This window comes from Trichosurus vulpecula, chromosome 5, assembly GCF_011100635.1.
Source record: "Trichosurus vulpecula isolate mTriVul1 chromosome 5, mTriVul1.pri, whole genome shotgun sequence".
NCBI classification, from domain to species: Eukaryota; Metazoa; Chordata; class Mammalia; order Diprotodontia; family Phalangeridae; genus Trichosurus; species Trichosurus vulpecula.
Genome location: NC_050577.1, coordinates 145,623,177 through 145,646,226, shown reverse-complemented (window position 1 = coordinate 145,646,226; position 23,050 = coordinate 145,623,177). Strand labels below are relative to the sequence as shown.

Below are 23,050 nucleotides of genomic sequence, written 5' to 3'. Positions count from 1 at the left end.
GGTCAGAAGACCTGGCTTCAGATCTCATCTCTTCTACTCTAACTTTGAGACCTTTAGAATGTAACTCCCTGGACCTCAATTTCCCCTCCTGTAAAATGAGTAGGTTGGACTAGAGGACCTCTAAGGTCCCTTCTAGCTATGATCCTATGGATCCTACTTGTGCTCAGAGGTCCAGCTTCCATGCCCAATATATACTTGCACCGATTCCCAAAGTTGTTGTGAGGAAGTTGTTCAGTTGTATCAGTTGTGTCTGACTCTTCACAACCCCAATTGAAGTTTTGTTGGCAAAGGTACAAGAGTGATTTGCTACTTCCTTCTCCAGCTTATTTTACAGATGAGGAAACTGAGGCAAACAGGATTAAGTGACTTACTCAGGGTCATACAACTAGTAAGTGAGGCTAGATTTGAACTCATGAAGTTCAGTCTTCCTGACTTCAGGCCCAGTACGCTATCTACTGCACCTGTGAGGAAGGTGCTTGGCAGATATTAAAGTCTTATATCAATCAATCAATAAACATTTATTAAGCACCTACTTTGGTGCCAGGGACTGTTCTAGGTGCTGAGAATATAAAAACAAAAATAGAACAGTCCTTGCCCTTGAGGGGCTTACATTCAGTCAGAAGTCTTCTATCTATAAATGTAAGCTGTTATTCTGTTACTTTGTAAATAAGAGGCATTCGATAAATATTTATTAAAGAAAATTTGGGTGTGTGAATATTTAAATACAGATATATGCATCTATTATCGATGTGTTCTTCTATAACTTTAAATGTGGTGAGAGCATACTCTGTAACAGAGGTACTTAGTTCCTAAAGATTAGTAAGTGGTTTCTCTAGAACATTAGGCCTAGAAGGAAAGACTTTCAGAAGTCTTCTAATTCAACCACCTGATTGTATGGAGGGATGATTTAAATCCCAAGAAGGAGAGTAGTTTTCTTTGTTAAAATCTCTGCAGTAATAGGAGTCATAACCTCACTCAGTAATTTATTCTAATGTTTAACAAGCCTCGGTCCAGGCCCTTAGACATTCCTAGAAGGCAGTTGTCTTGATGATGATTTGTTGATTTGTCTGGATCTAGGAATTCATCCAAGGAAGGAGTTCCTGGTGAGGAAATAGCCAATTATTCTGAAATGTATAGTCTTAGCAAAGGGTACTCGGAGGTTAAATGATTTGCTCAGGGTCACACAGTCAGCAGGTTTCTGAAACAGAATTTAAGCCCCAGGTCTTTCTGACTCTAAGATTCACTATCTATCCACTACGCTACTTGTCTCCAATCAATCTCTATTATACAAGTGGGCAAAGCAGAGCTTGGAGGTTTTATATAATATCTTTCAAATAGCGGCAAAGGTCTGAGTGGAAATGGAGTGGGGAGGCTAGTGCTGCAAAGTCATGCAATACTGCTGCACTTTGCGGATCATCTCTAGGTAACCTGAGGGAAAATGTAATGGCCCATCTTATTTTTACAGATAGTTCTGTCAATTAAACCCTACCTTCTTCCTCCATAAAAAATGACAGTTATTCTCTTCTGATTTAGGCTGGTCAAAGCCCAAAAGGGTTTATGATCAACATGCCCAATATCTACTCACAATTGAGTCCGGAACACGATGGTGAGGAGCTGGAATGCAACAGCAACTCCTAGTCCTATACCAAGGCCCAGGATAATAGCAGCCAGGAAAGTAAAAATCCAAATTATCTGGAAGAAGGAAACAATATACAAACCATACATTAAAAGAGTGATGTCAGTGTTAGGAATGAAAACAAATGCAATTATTTCTCATTTTTGTCAAGCTTAACAAATACTAAACCATATGCTAAGATGCATTGCTTTTATGCTACTTGCCCTAATAGGAAGAAGAAAGAATATTTGCACAAAATGTTCAATAAAGTAGATTTTAACTATATAGCTAAGGGTAATACAGATTCTATTCATAAGAATTTGAGTAAATTACTTCTATGATGACAGAAAAACTTGAAAAATCTGAATTAAAGAGACCCTAGTGCTCATTTGGTCCAACCCCTGCCCCCCACCCACCCTTCAGCTATAATTAGGATGGGGCAACTGGGGTATTTTCCAAGGGTTCTGAAATTTAGAGGTCATTGTCAGTGCTCTCCCTGTTGGCACTCTGGGTAAATTCTTTCCTGACCAGCCTCTGCTTAGTGACTTTCCAAGCTACAACCTCATAATTTATGGGAGTCTCTGTCTTTGGAGTTCCTCCCCATTAATACATTTGAAGGTATGTTTTATGCTGCTGGCCTTTGGGGCAAAAATTGCTATTTCAGTTCTGAGGGTAGAGCCAAGATGATGGAGTAGAGAAAGCACTCAGTTGAGTTCTTCTAACCTTCCCCTCCAAACAACTTTAAAATAACTCTTCAAATTGAATTCTGGAGTGGCAGAACCAACAAAAGGTCAGAGTGAGACATTCTTCCAGCCCATGATAACTTAGGAGATCAGAGAGATCTGTGACATGGAGTCAGAGGCTGGCCTGGAGCCCACCTGGGTAAAACACCAATGGTGAGACTAAGGGTGACAATAGAAGCAGCAGCCACTTTGGGAGCTCTCTAGCCAGACAATAAGGAGACCTGGCAACTTATGAGAAAGAAATTACAGGGGACCCCTGTACTAGCACTAGACATAGGACCAGATGCTGTTTTGGTCAATTCATTGCCTATACCACTTCTAGGTCATAGTTCAAGGGTGAAGAGGAGCACTTTTGGTCAAGAGGGAGCAGGGGCCCTGAGGAACAGTATCACTTCTGATCCCAAGGGATCAGGGACATTCAGGAATATCATCATTTTTGGTCCCAAGGGAACAAGAGTCCAATGGAGCCTTATTAATTACAATCCCAAGGGTTCCTGGGGGCCCTTCCTTAGTAAAGAACAGAGAGCAAACCAGGAAAGCAGTGACCATACCTCTCCTCAGATCACACTATTTTGGAAGCACTGAAAACTTCTAAACTCCCAGAATAAGCAGTGAAAACAACAGTATAGAAAAACGTCTGAAGCTTGAGACAGTCTGCCTCCACCCTCAGAACCCAACTTTAACATAAAGTTCCAAATCAAGAAATAGGGTGGAAAAACAAGCAAGCAAGAAAACAACAAAAACACCAGACCATAAAAATCTCCTGTGATGACAAGACACAAAATCAGAAGAAGACAATGAAGTCACAGCAACTAACAAGCAGAACTTCAAGGAACAATGTGAATTGGACACAAGCTCAATAAGAATTCCTGGAAGAGCTAAAAAATGATTTAAAAGTCAGATAAGAGTGGTAGAGGAAAAATTAGAGAAATAAATTATGAAGTTGTGAAAATTCTGAAAAGACTATTAACAGTTTGGTAAATGAGGCACAAGAAATAATGAAGAAAATAACACCTTAAAAAGCAAAATAGGCAAAATTGGAAAAAGAGGTATAAAAGCTCACTGAAGAAAATAATTCCTACAACAATTGGCAACTAGAAGCTAATGACTTCATGAGACATCAAGAAACAATAAGAAAAAGTCAAAAGAATGAAAAAATAGAAGAAAATGTGAAATATCTCATTGGAAACACAACTAACCTGGAAAACAAATCAAGGAAAGATAACTTAAGAATAATTGAGCTACCTGAATGCCATGATCAAAGAAAGAGTGTAGACATCATATTTCAAGAAATTATCAAAGAAAACTGCCTTAGAACCAAAGGGTAAAATAGAAATATAAAGAATTCAAAGATCACTACCTGGAAGAGATCCCAAAATGAAAACTCCCAGGAATATTATAGCCAAATCCCAGAGCTCCCAAGTCAAAGAGAAAATACTTCAAGCAGCCATAAAGAAACCATTCAAATATCCTGGAGCCACAGTCAGGATCACACAAGATTTAGCAGCTACCACTTTAAAGGAGCAGAAGGCTTGGAATGACATTCCAAAAGACAAATGAGCTAGGATTACAACTGAAAATAACCTACCCATCAAAATTGAGTATAATCCTTCAAGGGAAAAAATGGATATTTAATGAAATAGAAGATTTTCACTCATTCTTGTTAAAAAAAACCGGAGCTGAATAGAAAATTTGGCTTTCAAATACAAGACTCAAGAGAAGCATAAAAAGGTAAACAAGAAAGAGAAATCTTAAGTGATTCAATAGGGTTAAACTGTTTACATTCCTTCATGGGAAGATGATTTATTACTCTTAAATTATTAGGGCTTCTAGAAAGATTCTACATAGAAAGAGGGCATATGAGTGAGGCAATTATGTTGGGATAACAGATGCCCTGGAAGAAGGGGGAAGGGAGAGGAAGAATGGGGAAAATTATCTCACATAAAAAAGGCATGCAAGGAAGACCTTTTACAGTGGTGCTGGGGTCAATGCTTGAAACTCACATCTAAATTGGTTCAAAAAGGGAAACACACATACACACTCAATTGGTAATAGAAATCTACCTTACCCAACAGGTAAGTAGGGGGGAAGTGGATAAAAGAAAGAGGGTGGTGGTGTAGATTATGATAAAAGGAAGGTGGGTAAAAGCAGTGGTCAAAAACAAAACAGACTTTAGAGGAGGGACAGGATAAAGAGAGGATAAACAGAAGAAAATAGGATGGAGAAAAATACACAGTTAGTCATCACAACTGTGAATGTGAACTCACCCATTAGATGGAGGTAGATAGCAGAATGGATTAGAGACCAGAATCTAACAATACATTCTTTACAAGAACCACACTTCAAATACAAACTGAGTTAAAATAAGGGGCTGGAGCAGAATCAATTATGCTTGAACTGATATAAAAAAAGGCAGGGCTAGCAATCATGATGTCAGACAAAGCAAAAGCAAAAAAAGACCTAATAAAAGGGATAAGTAGAGAAACTATATCTTGCTAAAAGGAACCATAGACATGAGGTAATGTCAGTACGAACATATATACACCAAATGGTATAGCATCCAAATTCTTAAAGGAAAAGTTAATTACAGTAGAAAATTGACAGAACTATTAGTTTTATTCAACTTTCTCTACTGAAAACTAGATAAATCTATTATAAAATAAGTAAGAAAGTATTTAGGGAGATGAATTGAATCTTAGAAAACTTACTGGAGAAAACTGAATGGGAATAGAAAGGAATATACCTTTTTCTCATCTCTGTATGGCACCTTCACAAAAATTGACCATGTATTAGGGCATAAAAACCTCACAACCAAATTTTAAAAAGCAGATATATTGTGTACCCTTTTCAGACCATAAGGCAATAAAAATTACATTCAATAAAGGGATGTGGAAGCATAGATTAAAAATGAAGTAGAAACTAAATAATTTAATCCTAAAGATTGAGTGGGTCAAAGAACACATCATAGAAACAATGATTTCACTAAAGAGAATAACAACAATATGACAACATTCCAAAATTTGTGAGATGCAGCCAAAGTAGTACTTAGGGGAAAATTTATATCTCTAATTGCATCCATCAATAAAAGAGAGAAAGAACAAATCAATGAATTGGACATGCAATCAAAAAATCTAGGAAAAGAACAAATCTTAAATCCTCAATTAAGCACCAAAATGGAAATCCTAAAAATCCATAAAATTGAAAGTAAATAAGCTTCAGACCTAATAAATAAATCTGGAAGCTGGTGTTATGAAAAAAGAATAAAATAGATAAATCATTGGTTAATTTGATTTAAAAAAAGAAAGAATAAAACCAAATTACTAGTATCAAAAATGAAAAGGGTAAATGTATCACCCATGAAGATGAAATTAAAGCACTTATGAGGAGTTACTTTGACCAATCATATGCCAGCAAAACTAATAATCCAAGTGAAATGGATAAATATTTACAAAAATATAAATTGTCCAACTTAACAGAAAAGGAAATAGAATATTTAAGTAACCCTATCTTAGAAAAAGAAATTGGACAAGCCATAAATGAGCTCTCTACAAAAAAATTTCCAGGATCAGATGGATTTACAAGTGAAGTCTACCAAATATTTAAGGAACAATTAATCCCAAACCTACATAAACTATTTGAAAAACTAAGTAAAGTTCTACCAAATTACTTTTATAACACAAATATTGTATTAATGATACCTAAACTGGAGAAAGAAAACTTTAGACCAATTTACTTAATGAATATTGATGCAAAAATTTTAAATAAAATACTAACGAGGAGACCACGACAATATATCAGAAAGATCATACATGATGGCCAGGGACCTATACCAGGAATGTAGGACTGGTTCAATATTAGGAAAGCTATCAGTATAATTGAACATATCAATAACAAAAACAATGAAATCACATGATTGTGTTTATAAATACAGAAAAAGCCACTGACAATATACAGCATTCGTTTCTATTAAAAACACTAGAAAGCAGAGGAATAAGTGGAACCTTTCTTAAAATAAGTAGTCTCTAAAACCATCAGCAAGCATTATCTATAATGGGAATAAACTTGAAGCTTTCCCAATAAGATCAGGGGTGAAGCAAAGATGTCCTTTATCACCACTGTTATTCAATATTGTACAAGAAATGCTAGCTATAGCAGTAAGACAAGAAAAAGAAATCGAAAGAATAAAAATAGACAATGAGGAAACAAAACTATCACTCTTTGCAGATGATATGATGGTATACTTAGAAAACCCTAGAGAACAACCAAGAAACTAGTTGAAACAATGAACAACTTTAGCAAAGTTGCAAGATATAAAACAAATTCATATAAATCATCAATACTTCTATATATTACCAACAAAACCCAATAGGAAGATATAGAAAGAGAAATTCCATTTAAAGTAACTGCAGACAATATAAAATAGGAGTTGATCTCCCAAGACAAACTCACAGGCTATATGAATATGATAACAAAACACTTTTCACACAAAGAAAGATAGATCTAAACAATAAGAGAAATATTTATTGTCCATAGGTAGACCAAGTCAATATAATAAAAATGACAATTCCACTTAAGTTAATTTACTTATTCAGTGCCATACCAATCAAAATACCAAAAATCATAGAGCTAGAAAAAATAGTAACAAAATTCTTCTGGAAGAACAACAAACAGGTCAAGAACATCAAGGGAATCAGTGGGGAAAAACATGAAAGAAGGCAGCCTAGCATTGCCAAATTTCAAACTATGTTACCAAGCAGTAATCGTCAGAATAATCTGGTACTAAGAAATGGAGTGGTGGAATAGTGGAATAGATTAGGCCCACAATATGCAGTAATAAATTACCATAGTAATTACCATAGTTAAAAAAAAAGTAAATCTAGTGTTTGATAAACCCAAGAATCCAAGCTTTTGGGATATTCATGTTTTCACAAAAATTGCTAGGAAAACCAAAAAGCAGTTTGGCAGAAACTAGACATAGACCAACATGTCACATCATCTACCAAGATGGGGTCAAAATGGATAAATGATATAGACACAAAGGGTGATAATAATAATAAAACTTGTAATAGTATACCAACTCTATATAAATTGTGTGTCTTGTAATAATAATCATATTACTATATAATATTCATAATTATGGTAATAAATGATTTAGACATAAAGGGTGATAAGTAAATTAGGGGAGTATGGGAAAATACCTGTGAGATCTATGGATAAGAGAGGAGTTTATGCCCAAACAAGAGATAGCAAGGATCATGGGAAGTAAAATATATCATTTTGATTACATGATATTAACAAACTTTTGCACAAACAAAACCAATGCAGCCAAAATGAAGAAAACAGGAAACTGGGAAAAAATTTACAGCAGGTTTTGCTGATAAATGCCTCATTTCTCAAATATATAGAGAACTGAGACACATTTATAAAACTAAGAACCATCTGCCAATTGATAAATGGTCAAAGGATATGAACAAGCAGTTTTCAGAAGATGAAATCAAATCTATCAATAATCACATAAAATACTCTAAATCACTACTGATTAGAGAAATACAAATTAAAACAACTCTGAGATACTACCTCATACCTATCAGATTAGCTAACATGACAGAAAAGGAAAATGAGTAATACTAGAGGGGATATGGAAAAATAGGTACACTAATGCACTGTGGTGGGGTTGTAAGCTAGTCCAACCATTCTGGGCTATAAAACTGTGCATACCCTTTGACTCTGCAGTACTACTATTAGATATGTATCTCAAAGAGATCAAAGAAAAGAGATTTTTGTACAAAAATATTTATAGTAGCTCTTTTTGTGGTGGCAAAGAATGGGAAATTGAGGGGATGCCCATCAATTGGGAAATGGCTGAACAAGTTGTGAGGTATGATTGTGATGGAATACTATTGTGCTATAAGAAATGATGAGCAGGATGCCTTCAGAAAAGCCTGGAGAGACTTATGTGAACAGATGCAAAGTGAAATGAGCACAACCAAAAGAACATTGTACACAATAACAGTACTATTATACAGTGATCCACTGTGAATAACTTAGCTGCTTTGATGAAGACAATGACTTAAGACATTTCCAAAGCAGCCATGATGAAAAATGCTATCTATCTCCAGAGAGAGGACTGATTAATTCTGAATGCAAGTTAAAGCATAATTTTAAAACTTTCATTATTTTTCCCCTTTTTCTGGGTATGTGTTTCCTTTTGCAGTGTGGCTAATATGGAAGTAAGTTTTGCATAACTTCACACATGTAATCAATATCAAATTGCTTGCCGTCCCAAGGAGGGGGAGGGGGAAGAGGGAGGAAGAGAAATTGGAACTCAAAATTTAAAAAAATGAATGCTAAAATTTTTTACATGTAATTGGGAAATATTTAATGAAATAAATAAAAATATATTTTAAAATTGCCATTTCAAGCTGTGCAACCCCTTATCTGATGTATAAATCCTATATGAAATACACCTGGCAAGTGTTCAACCAGCCTCTGAAACTAGTTACCTCATAAAATAACCCATTCCACTTTTTTTTAAACAACTCTAATTGCTACAGAGTTTCGTCTTACATTGACCTGAAATCTGACTGCAACTTCCATTCCTTGATCCTAGTCGTTTGTCCTTCATTCTCTAAGAGGACCAACGACATCAGGAGGGAGATGTCTTAACTTGCAAATAAATTGGATTTGTGAGGCAGGGCTGTGCAAAGTCATCAGCCTCACTCTTTCCTCCAGGGTCATCTGAGTCCAGTGGCAAGACATAGGTCAGGAAGACTGGAGATGACCCCAGATGCAGTGGGAGACCTTGCCCTTCGTAAGCTATAAGGTCTTTTTCGGGTCTTAGTTTGTCTGAGGTAATACCCATTCAGTGATTTAGGGCTAGGTAAGAAATGAAGCAAAAGATGGCATAGTTTGCCTACTCAAAAAAAAAAAATCAAACTAGGAGGGGAAGACCCTCAGAGTTTCTGAACTGAACAGAAACAATTGCTATTTACACTCAGTCTGAGCCATCGAAACCCAAACAATGTTGGCTCTAGTATGCTCCTACAAAACTATAATATACAGAATAACTATAATCTCTCTTCCATACACCAGTCTTTCAAGTATTTTAAAATAGTTATCACGTGTCTAGTGGATAGAAACAGGGTTTCATCTGGCTGATTTCTGGATCGACACATGACCCCCTCCCCCCATAATTAAATGCAAACCTCAGGTACCCAGATGTATAGCCATCTATGACTTAAAGATAGCTAGCAAATTAATGTGACAAACCAAGAATCACTTTAAATTATAAATCCTGTCCTGCATTTTATATATGCAACATAAAAGGCTCCCACCATTTAATTTTTTAAAGTACAAAGTTACTTTCTACTCACACAGTCATATTTGTCCTTTTTCCATAATCTCCCCACTTCTCCAAACTGCATCAGCATTCCCTTTAAATTTCCAAGAGCTAAAGCTGCCAGCACAGACTGGTAAAAAGAAAAACAGGAGATAGAGTATGTTGAGCAAATAAGTTTTCGAGATGCAAAGGTAAAGGTTAATGATAAGAGAGGGCTTTAAAGGGATAGAGAAAGCCTGTCACAGAATAACAGCTTTTCCAATATAAATTGAACCACAGTAGTCTTGAGACTTTGCCCTTCCTTGTACAGAAGCTTCTGTGCCACTCCTTGAGATTCCAAAGAGATTTCAGCCCAAGATTTCATAGTCCTCAAGAGCTCTAATAGTTGCTAATAAGCACCACAGTTCTCTAAAGCGATGTGGCCCATGGTTATGGTACAGAAACCTGCTGAAGCAGTCTCTGTTGAGGTATTCATCTACTTTTTAAAATTTTTAGTAAGCAAACTATTCATATCAGAGGATTGTTTGGGTAAATTAGCTAGCTCAGGTTTTGTCTGTTTAGCTTCGTAGGTTACTTAGAATAAGGAGGTCTTGAAATTTTTCTGTATATATTTTGTCTCTGTTTGTCCTCATACGTATTGCTTCTTCCAATACAACGTAGATTCCTTTAGGTGGGAGAGATTATTTGCATTTTTGTCTATATATTCCCAGTGCCATTCACAGTGTCTAACATACAGTAGTGGTTAATAAATGACTATTGGCTTAAATTGAATTGAATTACTTCCCAAGTCAGAGCAGCAAGGTGGCACAGTCCATAGAGTGCTGGGCCTGGACTCCTCGAATTCAAATCCAGCCTCAGATACTTACTAGCTGTGTGACCTTGAGCAAGTCACTTAATCCTGTTTGCCTCAATTCCTCATCTGTAAAATGAGCTGGAGAAGGAAATGGCAAACCACTCCAGTATCTTTGCCAAGAAAACCCCAAATGGGGTCACGAAGAGTCAGGTATGACTGAAAATGACTGAACAATAATACTTCCCAAGTAAAAAAAAAAAAAAGAAAATAGAAGCCAGTTAAACTTTTTTGAAATAACTTATTCCTTGTCTTTGTATAAAACAATCCCTGGTGTCATGAATTAGAAGAGGTAGATACTTTTGTTTCAGGCGATTAAACATCAAAGAATCATAAGAATGTTATTTCTGGAAGGGAATCTTCCGCTTGTTCAGTAGAAGATGGAAGAGGAAATAAAAGGATTAAAATAGGTTAGATTTTGTTAGATTTCTAAAGTTAATGTTGGCTAGACTGGTTCTTGAGGGTTAATTGAGCCTAGTTATGCTGTTGGTAGAAAAAACAACATAGCTTAATGCTTCTCTGTGTGCTTATGGATGTGCATGTATATAGTTGCGCATCTGTTTCTGCTCTTGCCATGCTTTCCTGTTATTGTTTGCCTTTGGCAGGGATTTAATCTCTTCTCTTCGTCAAGATGTGTTATAGCTCCAAGCGTCTCATCCTATCTTCTCCCTTGCTCTCATGTGACCTTCTAGAAATCAATAAGCTTCCACGAGGAGAGAAGCACCATGTCCTCAGAGTACAAACTCACATAGCATGGAGAGGAACCTGAGGTCAGTTCCACATTTCATCCGTAGTCTAATAAAAGATGAAAAATTTCCAGTTGTAGTTCCATCTATATTAGTAGGTATGTCTAATTTAAAGCCTGTAAAGTGCTTTACAAATATTATCTTGTCTTATCCTCATAACAGCCCTAGAAATTATTTTCCGCATTTTTCAGACGAGAAAACTGACAGTGTTTAAATGACTTGCCCAGAGTCATAGCTAGGAAGTGTCTGAGGCTGGATTTGGACTCAGGTCTTCTTGACTCCAGGTCCGGCACTCCATCCACTGCATCATTTAGCTCCTAGTTGCCTGTGACAAGCATTGTATTACCATGCTCTGTGTAGTGGTATCTATAGATAGCTAGCGATTTGTCTAAAGTTACATAGTATGCTACAGATCAGACATTTTCTATAATCTACTATTATTTTTTTTCTGGTGGAAATTTGTTCCTTGAAACAACTTTCTATTACTTTGTTAGGGCTTAGCATTCTCTTATGTACATTCACATTGTGTTTTCCCAGGACAATGTAAGCTTCTTTGGAAAGAGAACCATTTTACTTATGTGTTTGTATACCTAGCACAGCCCTTTGACAGTAGCAGCCCTTTGATAAATGTAGATCAAATTGAAGTTAGCTGGAGCGCTCCGGGAAATGTCATTGCTGAGCTGTTTCGGTTGTGCCCAGCTCTTTGTGACCCCACTTGGTGTTTTGTTGACAAAGATAGTGGAGTGGTTTGCCATTTCCTTCAACAGCTCATGTTACAGATTAGGAAACTGAGGCAAACAGGGTTAAGTGATTTGCCCAGGGTCACACAGCTAATAAGTGTCTGAGACTGGATTTGAACTTGGGTCTTCCTGACTCCAGACTGAGGGCTCTATCCACTGTGCTATCTAGGGGCCCTGGGAAACATTATAGCCTGGGTGAAATAGGTAGAAGGGCATTAGAATTTGAGAGCCTAGATCCCTGTTTGGTCCAGGGCTCAGGATGCTAGCTCCTGTTCCTAGTATCTGCTAGTCTGGAGTGAAATCAATCCCTGGGGAGCTGGAAGGGAGTGTTTGTGAGAGACAGTTGTGTGGCTGGTAGCACCATCCTCTAACTTAGAGGAACTGATTGCATTAAGTCCTGGAAGACATTCATTGCAACCAATTCTTCTTCAAGATCTAGTGCCAAGAGCTGGTCTTCCTGTCTTAACATAACATGTTATACTTGGGCCTCTCTGACATGGTAAGAGGAGACAAGATAAAGTAGCTTGGGCACCTGCATTCCTGACATTTGTAAAATGTTGCTGGGAAAAATGAAAAGAATTTGGTCAATCCAAACATTGGAATTTGTTGAGACAAGAGAACTTTTAGCTACCTCCTTTTCCCCTTTGGTTCTTGTGTTGATGAAACACTAGGACCCTTAGCTCGTGAGTAATAGGAGGGATCTTTTAAGCTCCCAGAGAATGAGAGGGGGAAATTACCTTTTGTAGTGACTCCAGAAGAAATCCAATGGCCACAATGACAATCAGAACAATAACAGCTGATAGAATCCCAGCAATCTGGAAAAGTAGAGGATTCTCATCACAAACTTGCTCAATCTTCTTGTCTGTGATATCGCAGTTAATTAATGTGCAGGTACCTTAGTAGAAAAGATCTTGAAATACCTGAGTTTTGCCTCCTGTGCTTTCCTGAACACCTGATCTCGAGAGTGAAGTGCTTCCGGCAAAACCCTGGAATGATCCACCAACTATGTTACTCAATCCAAAGGCAATTAACTCCTGCACCAAAAACAAGGAGGCAGTCTTTTAGAAGAGTGACCAGAGCTGTTCTGGCAACAGACAAACAAACAAATAAAAAGCCAAAACTATTTTTAAAGCGTCTTAATTAGGCCTGGTATAAGTTTTAGATTTACCTGATTTCCATTAATGCGATAATCATATTTAGCAGCATATACACTTGCAACAGAAAATGCTATTGCAAATCCAACAATTGCAATGGAGAAAGCATCACCGATGTAATTTTGCCAAATCTCCATAGAGGGTGCAGTAGGTGCCTTAAATCTGAAATTGAGATTAGGGTTAAGATATTTCTTATCTCTTGAGCATGAGTCCATGAAAACTCGGCAAAGCTAAAAGCACTGGAATCTGCTATTTTATTGTTATAAAGCACTGCCTGAAATTGATGAAACTCTCTAACTGTGGCCCAAAGGCAGGAGATAATCTTGAATACTTTTCAACTGGTATAGACAAAGCAATATGCTCTTAAATTTACATCCTTATAGGCTCAATAAAAAAAAACACCTTTTAGTATGGAACCACACCTTTGATTTTATGGGTATAGGGTACTTCTAGCTGAGGAGACACCTATTATAAATACAGGTCAATACCTTCTCTTCAACTTATATTTTTAGTTACCTTGGGCAGTCAAAGATTAAGTAACTGTCAAGATTCATATAGCATGTCTCAGGATTTGAACTCAGGGATCTCTGGTTTTCAAGGTCTCTTTCCTATCCATCACACCATACTGCTTCTCCCTTTTGAATCTAAAGTTTGCAGAACAAGGTATCCCTACAGTAGAATGTGTGGTGAGTGAGGGCTACTAAAAAAAACACAACACACCATAATTCTCAGAAAAACAAAACAAGGAAGTTTTGCTTGATCTAGGGGGAAATCATCCCATATTTTGTGAGAACATAAAGTTGTGTAGGCAGCCAAGTGGTATAACAGATATAGGGCCAGACTTGGAGTCTGAAAGACTTGAGTTCAAATTGTACCTGAGATGCTTACTAGCTGTATAACCATGGGCAAGTAAAAAAAAAAAAAACAAACCTCTCTATGCCTCAGTTTCTCCATCTGTAAAATGAGAATATTAATTGCACTTACCTCACAGGATTGTTGTGAGGATCAGATGAGATAGCATTTTACAAACCACAAAATGCTATGTAAATGGTTACTATTAATATTATACTCAAAGAATTGGGGCAGCTAGGTGGTACAGTGGGTGGAGCGTGGGCCCCGGAGTCAGGTGGACCTGAGTTCAAATGTGACTTCAGATACCTACTAGCTGTGGGACCCATGGCAAGTCTTTTGACCCCAATTGCTGCACCTCGCCCCCACCCCCTTCAGAAAAAAGAGGATAGAGGGAATGAAGATAGCAAGCAAAAATCAGAATGGATGCAGAATGTTCTTCCTTCTCCTAACTAGCTTACATTTATATACTTCTCAACCAGTTTACAAAGCAGTTTACGCATATTATTTCATCTGATCCTCCCCCAAACCCTAGGAGGTAGGCAGTATATATGTGATTACCAAACCTTTTAGATGAGAAAACTCAGCCTCAGAAAGACAAAGAGATTTATCCAAATTCACATGGCTGGCAAGAAAATGGACTCAGATTTTTGACCCTGGGTTCAAGACTTAACCATCATGTCATGCTTCACCTTAAATATTATTTTAAAATGCATAAAATGGATAACCTCATATATCTTAGTAAGATGAACAGAATAAAATATAGTACATGTCCAAATTCCATATACATCTTCCATACTTCTTTCCAATAGTAGCAAATGCTTTGTCAATATTTTAGGGTTTGCGTTTTTTTTGTTTATTTCCAGAAAAATTAATTTTCTTTTCCTCCACCAAAACACCCTTCCCCCTGTCCCATCCTTCAAATATGTGTGGTCAAAAAAAACAAATTCCCGCAATGGCTATATCCCCAAACAGATGTCTTTTCTACATCTTAATCCCAACACCTCTCTATCAGGAGGCAGGTCTTTCCTTAGTCTGCTGGAATGGATTTGCCAATGTTTTCAAAAGGAACATCAAAAAGGACATTTTGTACCTATTGCTGAAGCAGAGTACAGATTATTTCTTACTTGTCTCTTTTGAACTTGAAGTACTTGGTTTTGGCAACTTAACCAAAACATTATATATTGTTTATAGTAATTTATTAATGGGACCTGCTTTTGTTTGATTCTTCTTCATGAAAAGCTGGTTTATTTTGCCTATTCCTACCCTTTAGATGACTTCAAATTTTGCTTGTTTATGTGCCCCGAATAGGCTCCTATCCAGCTGACCAATGTGTTCCTGTGCAAGGAGAAATCTTGGTGTATAAAAAATTGGATTGTCTAGAAAACCTTTTATGATGTCTCCTTTCCTTCCTATGCTTATAGTCAATCAAGGAAGAGGTCAATGGAAGTGTCATGATAAGGAAATGACTAGTGGCAGGGCTTTGACAATATAGTTTTCTATTTTAAATTATTCATCTATGAATAATCCTACTGTTTAAGCCAAGGATTGTGCTTGGGAAGGCTCCCTTAAAAGAATACACTTACCCGCTTTCCATTTCACCAACCACTGCCACATTAAATCTAGTTTTGAAGTCAAAACCATAGGATACACCTGCTGCAATGATTGTCTGAAAAAAACCCCCACAAAGCAAAACATTAGACACATTAGAACCCTATGACCCAAACAAGAGGCTCTCTCCCATTTGGTTTCACTTACTATCCTCATCTTTGCAGTTTTACTCTTTGATGCGTGGAAGGGCAGAAACCACCTTTCTTATAACAGGACTCAAATTTTCAGCCCCCCAGGGTAAAATCTTTTAAGGGTGCTGAATCAAAATCTTTTCTTTTTTCCCCTGCCCTTTGACTTGGTCCTTTAAATACTCCTGCCTCCAATTTCCTAGGCCGCAAATAGTGCTCTAACAACTAGCAATGTCAGTCTACACGGTATTAGTTCTATCTTCCCAACCCTAGCACTGCAAAGCATTTCTGTTATATTTTGTATGCTGGTGGCTACTGCAGCAAAAATTATTAATATTTATTAAATAGGAGGCAGCATGGCATAGTGGATAGAATGATTATACACACATAAAAATAAAATCAGGAATATGTATATATGCATACACACACACATATCAGGAAGATAGATAGATGGTCAGGAACATCTGGATTCACCTCTTGTCTCTGAAAGTCTTGCGACCAAGGCCAAGTCCCTTAGCCTCCACAATGAAGTAGGACACAGAGAGTTGAGATCTGGTTTGCTAGGCAGAAGTGCCTATACTGGCAGTCTCACACTGCTGAAATCACAAATCCTCCATCTATTTGTGTATTTATTAAATCTTCACAATGCACTAATTACTGCACACAAGTCTTTAGAAAGACATAGACCATAAATTCTAAGAGATTACATTTTATAGGTTAAAGGAAGCTCAAAAAAATCGGAAATGGGCAAACTTGCATACCAGATGGTTCTCTCACATTTTGATTTATTTGTGGCATGTAGAGGGACATAAAAGCAGCTCAGTATCTAGAAATATGTTGAAGGGACAAAGAAAGCCCTAATTAAAGAGAACAATTAAGAGAGTTGATAGAATATGACCAATGAAAGAGATGCCAGAATCAAGAGTTTTGTTCTTATGAATAGAAAACTACATTTCAAAAGATGTACTTTTATTTTTTAAAAGGACAACTTGGTTCATACACAGAGAAAGTTCTTTAAACTTTTCTGAAATGTGAGAATTTTAAAAATGAGCTGATACAGAAATAAACTTTCCCCTTAATTCTAAATTTTGCCATCTGTATTTCCAGCAAGGACAGTGAGCCTAGAATTATGAAAAAAAGTTATTAAGCCTTGAATTGCACACAGATGATAGATTTAGATCTTGATGGGACGTTGGAAGTCATCTAGTACTACCCCCTCCTCTTATAGATGAAGAAACAATTCTAGAGAAGACAAATGATTTGTCCAAGGTCACATAGGTAGCAAGTAGGAGAGACAGAAGTTGAATCCAAGTCCTTTGACTTCCTAAAATCTACAGACTTTCCCCAATGCCACAGTCTTGCAATATGATTAGTTATACGTAGGGAACTCATGAGATCTTGCATCTGCTAATGCCTCAGGGTCATACAAGCATGTATAAGATTCAGAGAATGTATAAAAACTACAAACAACAATATTAAGCACTAATTCTAAGAAAGGAAGCTTTCTGATAAACACTTACCATGATGAGTTCGATTGGAATGGGTGCTGGAAGTTTGTGTTTGTATCTCTGATTTAGTTCTTTAACTATGAACACAACTATCAGTATTACGAGGGATGTCACAAGATCCGCGATATTAGTCTTCCCAATTTGTGAAAAGACAGATTTTAAAACCTAAAAAGATTAAATAAAAAAAAACCCACCTCTGGAATTATATTAACAATATCACCTTCACCCAACACAATGAGCTACATTTTTTCCAAAGAGAGAAAAACAAGCCATTTGGGGAAAGATACAACAAATTGAGAGTGAATCTGCTGTCATGCTCATTGGGAACTCATTTAGATGACAATTAGTATGTAGATAGCAGAAGACATAAGGAATCACAAGGTCAGGCTAAATCAGCATGCTGGAGCAGAGCTCCAGTAATTCTTGTTGAAGATCATTTTGACAGATGATAAATTCCATGGACATGCCTCAACATTTTTACATTTATTTTTACTCTGCTTTCATGCCTTCACAGGTATTTTTCTTTGTTACACAATTATTCTGTATTCTCCTGTGAAAACCTAGAGTCCCAACCAATTCCTCTTAGAACGTATCCTCTCTAGTTTCTCTCTTTCACATACCTAGGTCCCCAAAACTAGAAACCAGTGTCCTAGATGGTAGAGTATGAGCCAAAAGCAGACAGTTAATTAGTAACTCACATCTCTCCCCCTGGGAACCCTTTGGCTTCTAGTTCTGGTGGAGGAAGAGTGGCTGGATTAGTTCATGTTTGACCAAAAGTAAAATTATTTCCCAAAGTAAAATTTAGTCTTGATTCCCTAATACTTGACTGAGGTATAAAGGATGACTCGAGAACAAATTCTACCATCTTCCAACGGAGAAGACTAATGGCTAAACCAGACCTCTCAAAGTAAATCCATTTTTTATTTGTGAATAGGAACTGGATACTTAGAAGGAAATATTTCTGACTTGATTAAATTAGCAGTACGAGCCTGCTAGCTAGGTGGCAAAGCAGACAAAGCACTGGGTCTGGAGTCAGGAAGACTCATTCAAATCTAGCTACAGATACTTATTAGCTGTGTGACCCTAGGCAAATCACTTAACCCTGTTTGCCTCAGTTTCCTCATCCTAAAATGATCTGGAGAAGGAAATGGCAAACCACTTCAGTATCTTTGCCAAGAAAACCCCAAATGGGGTCATGAAGAGTCAGACATGATTAAAAAAAATGACTGACTGAATGAGTCTGATAAAGTTTTAAGAATATAGGAGAGATTGTAAGAATTTGAAAAGTAATAATGTTCACTGGATCCCCCCTCTCCCATTTTTAGAATACTCAAGAATTGAGGTCAAGAGATATGGTTTTAAATTACCATTATCAATGAATAGTGTTCTATTAATGATAATATAATATTCCACTAAGGGTTAGAATATGAATTATAGTAATTTAAAATCCCCTTTCTCGGCTCTGATTCTTCTTTTATTATTCTAATAACAGCAATTCACCCTTATATAACACTTTAAGGTTTACAAATGATTTTCTAGCAATTCTATGAAGTAGGCAGCCAAGTATTATCCTCCCTAGTAGAGGCTTAGATGGGCTAAATGACTTGCAAATGGTCATGAAGTTAGTGTCAAAATTAGGACTTGAACTCAGGTCTCCTTACTCCAATGACTGCAGTGCTCTTTCCAATAAATTTCACTTTTCCATTAGTATCCATTCCAATATGATTTGTAGAGTTATTTATCATTATTTATCCTACTACTTACTATCTAAATTAACTGTACAAGCTTCCCATTTGCATGGTGAGGGCCGGGGAGAAAGGAATCCAAAGGATCAGGCAGTTTAAAGGTTAGGAAAAGTACGGGGAGTTAGAGTAGGAAGAAATTTCTTAGGAAAAGAAATAATAAGACTGGGGAAATACTTACCTTGAAAATTGAAAAAGGGTCACTGTATGAAGGGACTGTGAGCTGGAATATAAATTTCAGCTGGGATACCAAAACTTGAATTGCTGCAGCTGTTGTGAAGCCACTGATTAGCGACTCGGATAAGTAGATAACTATGAATCCAATCTGTAATATTCCCAGGCCCAGCTGTAAAGGAAGGTCACAAAGCCACTGTCAATATTGAATACTAGGTTATCCCAGGCCTAAAGGATCAGCAAATATTATCATCGAGAATGTAAAGGTATAAATTGAAACAAAAATCCAGAGCCTGGTGTTCTGACTACAGGGAATGGTACCAATGCAGGTTTCCCTCCTCCCTTAGTGTATTTCACTATTTTCAAATGGGATGCACATTCTTAGCATTCTCAAGCGATAACAGGAATTAAAATTAATATGCACTTTAAAAAACTAAACACAACATTTCATGACTTTATATGCAACCCTCTTTTTTGTTCTTTGAAATCTTCAGGTTTATTGATGATCAAGTTAAAAATAATAGAGAAAAATTGTTTAAAAAGATAAGAGAACTTGTTTAGTAGCTATGTCTTTACATCTTTCACCAATAATTTTTTATAATAATGACTAGCTCTTGTAAAGTATTTTAAGGTTTACCAAGCACTGAATGTGTTATCTCATTTGAGCTTCACAACAACCCTGGAAAGTATGTGCTATTATTATCTCCATTTTACAGATGAAGAAACTGAGGCAGACAAAGGTTTAGTGACCTGTCTAGGGTCCCACAGCTAGTAAATGTCTGAGGGGAGATTTTAACTCAAGTCTTCCAGATTCCAAGCCCAGCACTCTCTCCGTTGTGTTGCTTAGCTGACAATCTTCTCTAAACATTAATCCTTTTGGATACCCATAAAACTCAGTTTTATGTGATGCTGGGGCGGGGTGGGAGGTGCATGCACGTGCATGTACACACACATCTCTGCCTCGTAAAGTCTCCCGAGCCAGTCACTCCATTTAAATAAAAGTACAAAGCCGCACATCGTAGGGCGCCTGGAATGCCCAGTCTTAACTGGAGATTGCCAGGGTTAATGTCCCAAAGTATCTGTATTTAGCACTGGACAAATGAGACTTTCTTAATTCCTGACATGGTATGGCCATCTCTTCTACTTGTTGGGCTTCCCCGAAAAGCGGTATGAAACAATGCCACAAAGATACACAAAGGTTGGACATTTTTGTGAATATGGCCTTTATGAGTTGTCCAAATGACTGTTTCCCTGTGGAGTACATTACTTATGTATTTATAGAAATTTACTTTTTAAAAAGGACACTAGATGTCTTAACTAATAACACTAACCAAAGGCTTGAGCAAAGTTTCAGTAATTCTATGTCATCTTTAATATTTCACAATTTGGCTCTTCTTTGAGTTGTTTTGTTGATTTTTACCTGGTTGCTTTATTAAACTTTAGCTGGGCCTCATTTCCGCTCCTACCAGGCCCAAGTGACTGGGGATTTGCCCCTGGGCACCAAATTTTTTCCTTTGGGGAGGATACACTTCTTCCCCATAGTGGGCCTCTGGTTTGCTTTTGCCCTGTGCCACATGGCTCCGCAATAATTCTGCCCTTTCCCCAGGGCTCAGTTTTTCCCACAGGAGTCCCATACCTCTTCCTACCCCAGCACCATTCCCCTGCCTTGCTACGTCCTTCTCTCATCTGTCTTCTCCCAAGATTGGTATGATTGTTCCCAACTGGGGTGGATTGGCCTCTGTGTGCCCTGCCCTAAATCGTCTCCAGGTGCCAAAATTGCCAGTTATAGCTCTGCTTCACAGATAGCATTTGCAAACTCATTCCTTGGCTTCTGAAAATACTGATCCTTCTAAAATTATTTTGTTAAATAGCATAGGGATAAAACTCAGGGGAAAGTGGAGGAGAATAGACAATTTTGGGAACTAGCCCTAGGGAGGAAAAGCAACAATATGTGCCAAGTGACCAGACCACTCTACTTCAAAGTGATTTGATTGTTCAGTAGATTTTACATGATAGCACCAACCTGAATAAGTCCAACTAGAACAGTGATGGAGGCAGCTGCGGTTACTTTCTCAGAGTCTATGGTGCTGCCTGTTTTTGAAACTACTGATCCCACCATTGTGCTCAGAATTGGAAAAGGACCTAATTAACAGAGATGAATTATCATTAGAAACTGCTTCTTAAAAATACAGTTATCATTCAAACACAATTTGAAGAAAAAAATTAAGGCAAATTTCCATTTATAACTTCTAGTCTTCCACAGAGCATAAAATGACCGATTTGGGGGCTGTTGAAATGGATAGCTAATGAGACGCAAGAAAGCAAAGGAGGATGAACTCTCAATCTCCATGATGACTTCACTTACCAACAGATATGTGTCTGGAAGTGCCGAAGAAGAAGTAGACTATGAGGGGGAAAAAGGCTGCATAAAGCCCATAAATTGGGGAGATGTCTACCAGCAAAGCAAAAGCCATACCTGCAAGCACACAACAAATGGAAGCTCGGTTACATTCAACAACGATGATCTTAGCCTAGCTGTCATCCATTTCTCTGTGTATTTGGTATTCAGACTCATAGACAGTTACCTTGCAGTACAGCTACCAGCCCAGTGCTGACACCAGAAACAATATCGCTGAGCAGCCATTCCTTTAGACGATAGGCAGGTAACCAAGAGGCTATGGGGAACAAGGAAAGGGCTATTTTCTTGGCCTTTTGTGGGGAGCACCTGAAAATATTTTAAAAGTCATAGATAGGTCAGTCAATTAAGAGCTTCTCTAAAGTCTGAGTGTAGTAATAGCTAACCCTGATTACAGTTGCACAAATTGAAGGCCCAGCATATTAGCAAAGATTAAAATATTCCAAAATTAAGTCAAAGGCACTACCCCCTGCTATCTCTCACATCTTAACCTCCCTTCCCCTGCCCTCACCCCCCTTCCACCCTCCCAGCAAGATTTCATTTCTTCCTGGTAGTGAAACTGCCTCTATTGATATTCATTCCCTTACAATTGGTTTATCATTTTGGACAGATTGTGTTGAAAGCCAAGAGGGTGTTCACTCTAGAGGCTATCCTTGCTACTTGGGCAGGTGGTAGGAGAGTTGGGAGTCCAAAAGAAATAAAATCAATGGGAAATAAATGAAGACTTGAGTCACAGCCAATAAGAAGAGGCTGAAAGCTCAGGAATTTTGGAGTCAGAGCCTCATCCATCATTAAGACCAGGACTTAAGATATTCCTTACCTACACCATATCCTGAAATGATCCAGAATTGTCTTATGGTATCTTTTCAGCTTCTTATGTTCTTCATCAAAAGCATTTTGTGAATACACTTGTCTGGCCACAACATATTGATTTCCCATGGGCTCAATCATTTTGCTTTTCTTGTCTTGTGCTAAAGGCAGATCTCTCTGGAAGTTGTTCTCCGATGCTTCTCCTTACCTTTCGCTGGTTAAAAGCCCTGAAAATAAACAACCAAACCTGCTTCTTAAATAACTCAGAGAAAATGTGATGCAATTTACAGATGAGTGAACTCCGAACTAAATGTTACCACCTTTTGAGATCAAAAGAAGCTGGATTAAGGAACTGAGATTGTGTTTTGCCACAGTGATATTCCTCTTTACTCCAGTGAGCAGTGCTTACCCCTGCTCTGGGGTAAGCAAACAAGGTCCTTTTGAAAAAGACTGCCAAAAAGCATGAAAATTGGATGTGGTTTGCTCATCACTGAGTCAATTTTTTACCTTTTCATCAAGGAAAAGTCCTGACTTTTTTTTTTAATAGAAAACTTTCCAGAGTTTTGGTGTTGAGGTACAGAACAGAATAGACATAAAGGCAACTCTGTGAATCCAACCCAAGCCA

At 37.5% G+C, this 23,050-nt stretch overlaps 1 protein-coding gene across 1 annotated transcript in view; it reads right to left on the bottom strand.

The window, feature by feature from the left end:
* Positions 1 to 22,566, bottom strand: part of SLC26A3 (solute carrier family 26 member 3) — a 36,202-nt gene extending 13,636 nt beyond the window's left edge. Inside the window, exons 1-12 of the mRNA XM_036761063.1 lie at positions 22,436 to 22,566; positions 21,785 to 21,924; positions 21,565 to 21,675; positions 21,223 to 21,341; positions 19,207 to 19,371; positions 17,296 to 17,448; positions 15,623 to 15,705; positions 13,202 to 13,349; positions 12,954 to 13,067; positions 12,771 to 12,848; positions 9,732 to 9,827; positions 1,586 to 1,692 (exon numbers count right to left, since the gene is read on the bottom strand). Coding sequence (XP_036616958.1) covers positions 1,586 to 1,692; positions 9,732 to 9,827; positions 12,771 to 12,848; positions 12,954 to 13,067; positions 13,202 to 13,349; positions 15,623 to 15,705; positions 17,296 to 17,448; positions 19,207 to 19,371; positions 21,223 to 21,341; positions 21,565 to 21,675; positions 21,785 to 21,924; positions 22,436 to 22,566 — 1,445 coding nt within the window. The remainder of the gene's footprint in view (positions 1 to 1,585; positions 1,693 to 9,731; positions 9,828 to 12,770; positions 12,849 to 12,953; positions 13,068 to 13,201; positions 13,350 to 15,622; positions 15,706 to 17,295; positions 17,449 to 19,206; positions 19,372 to 21,222; positions 21,342 to 21,564; positions 21,676 to 21,784; positions 21,925 to 22,435) is intronic.
* Positions 22,567 to 23,050: the final 484 nt, after the last annotated feature.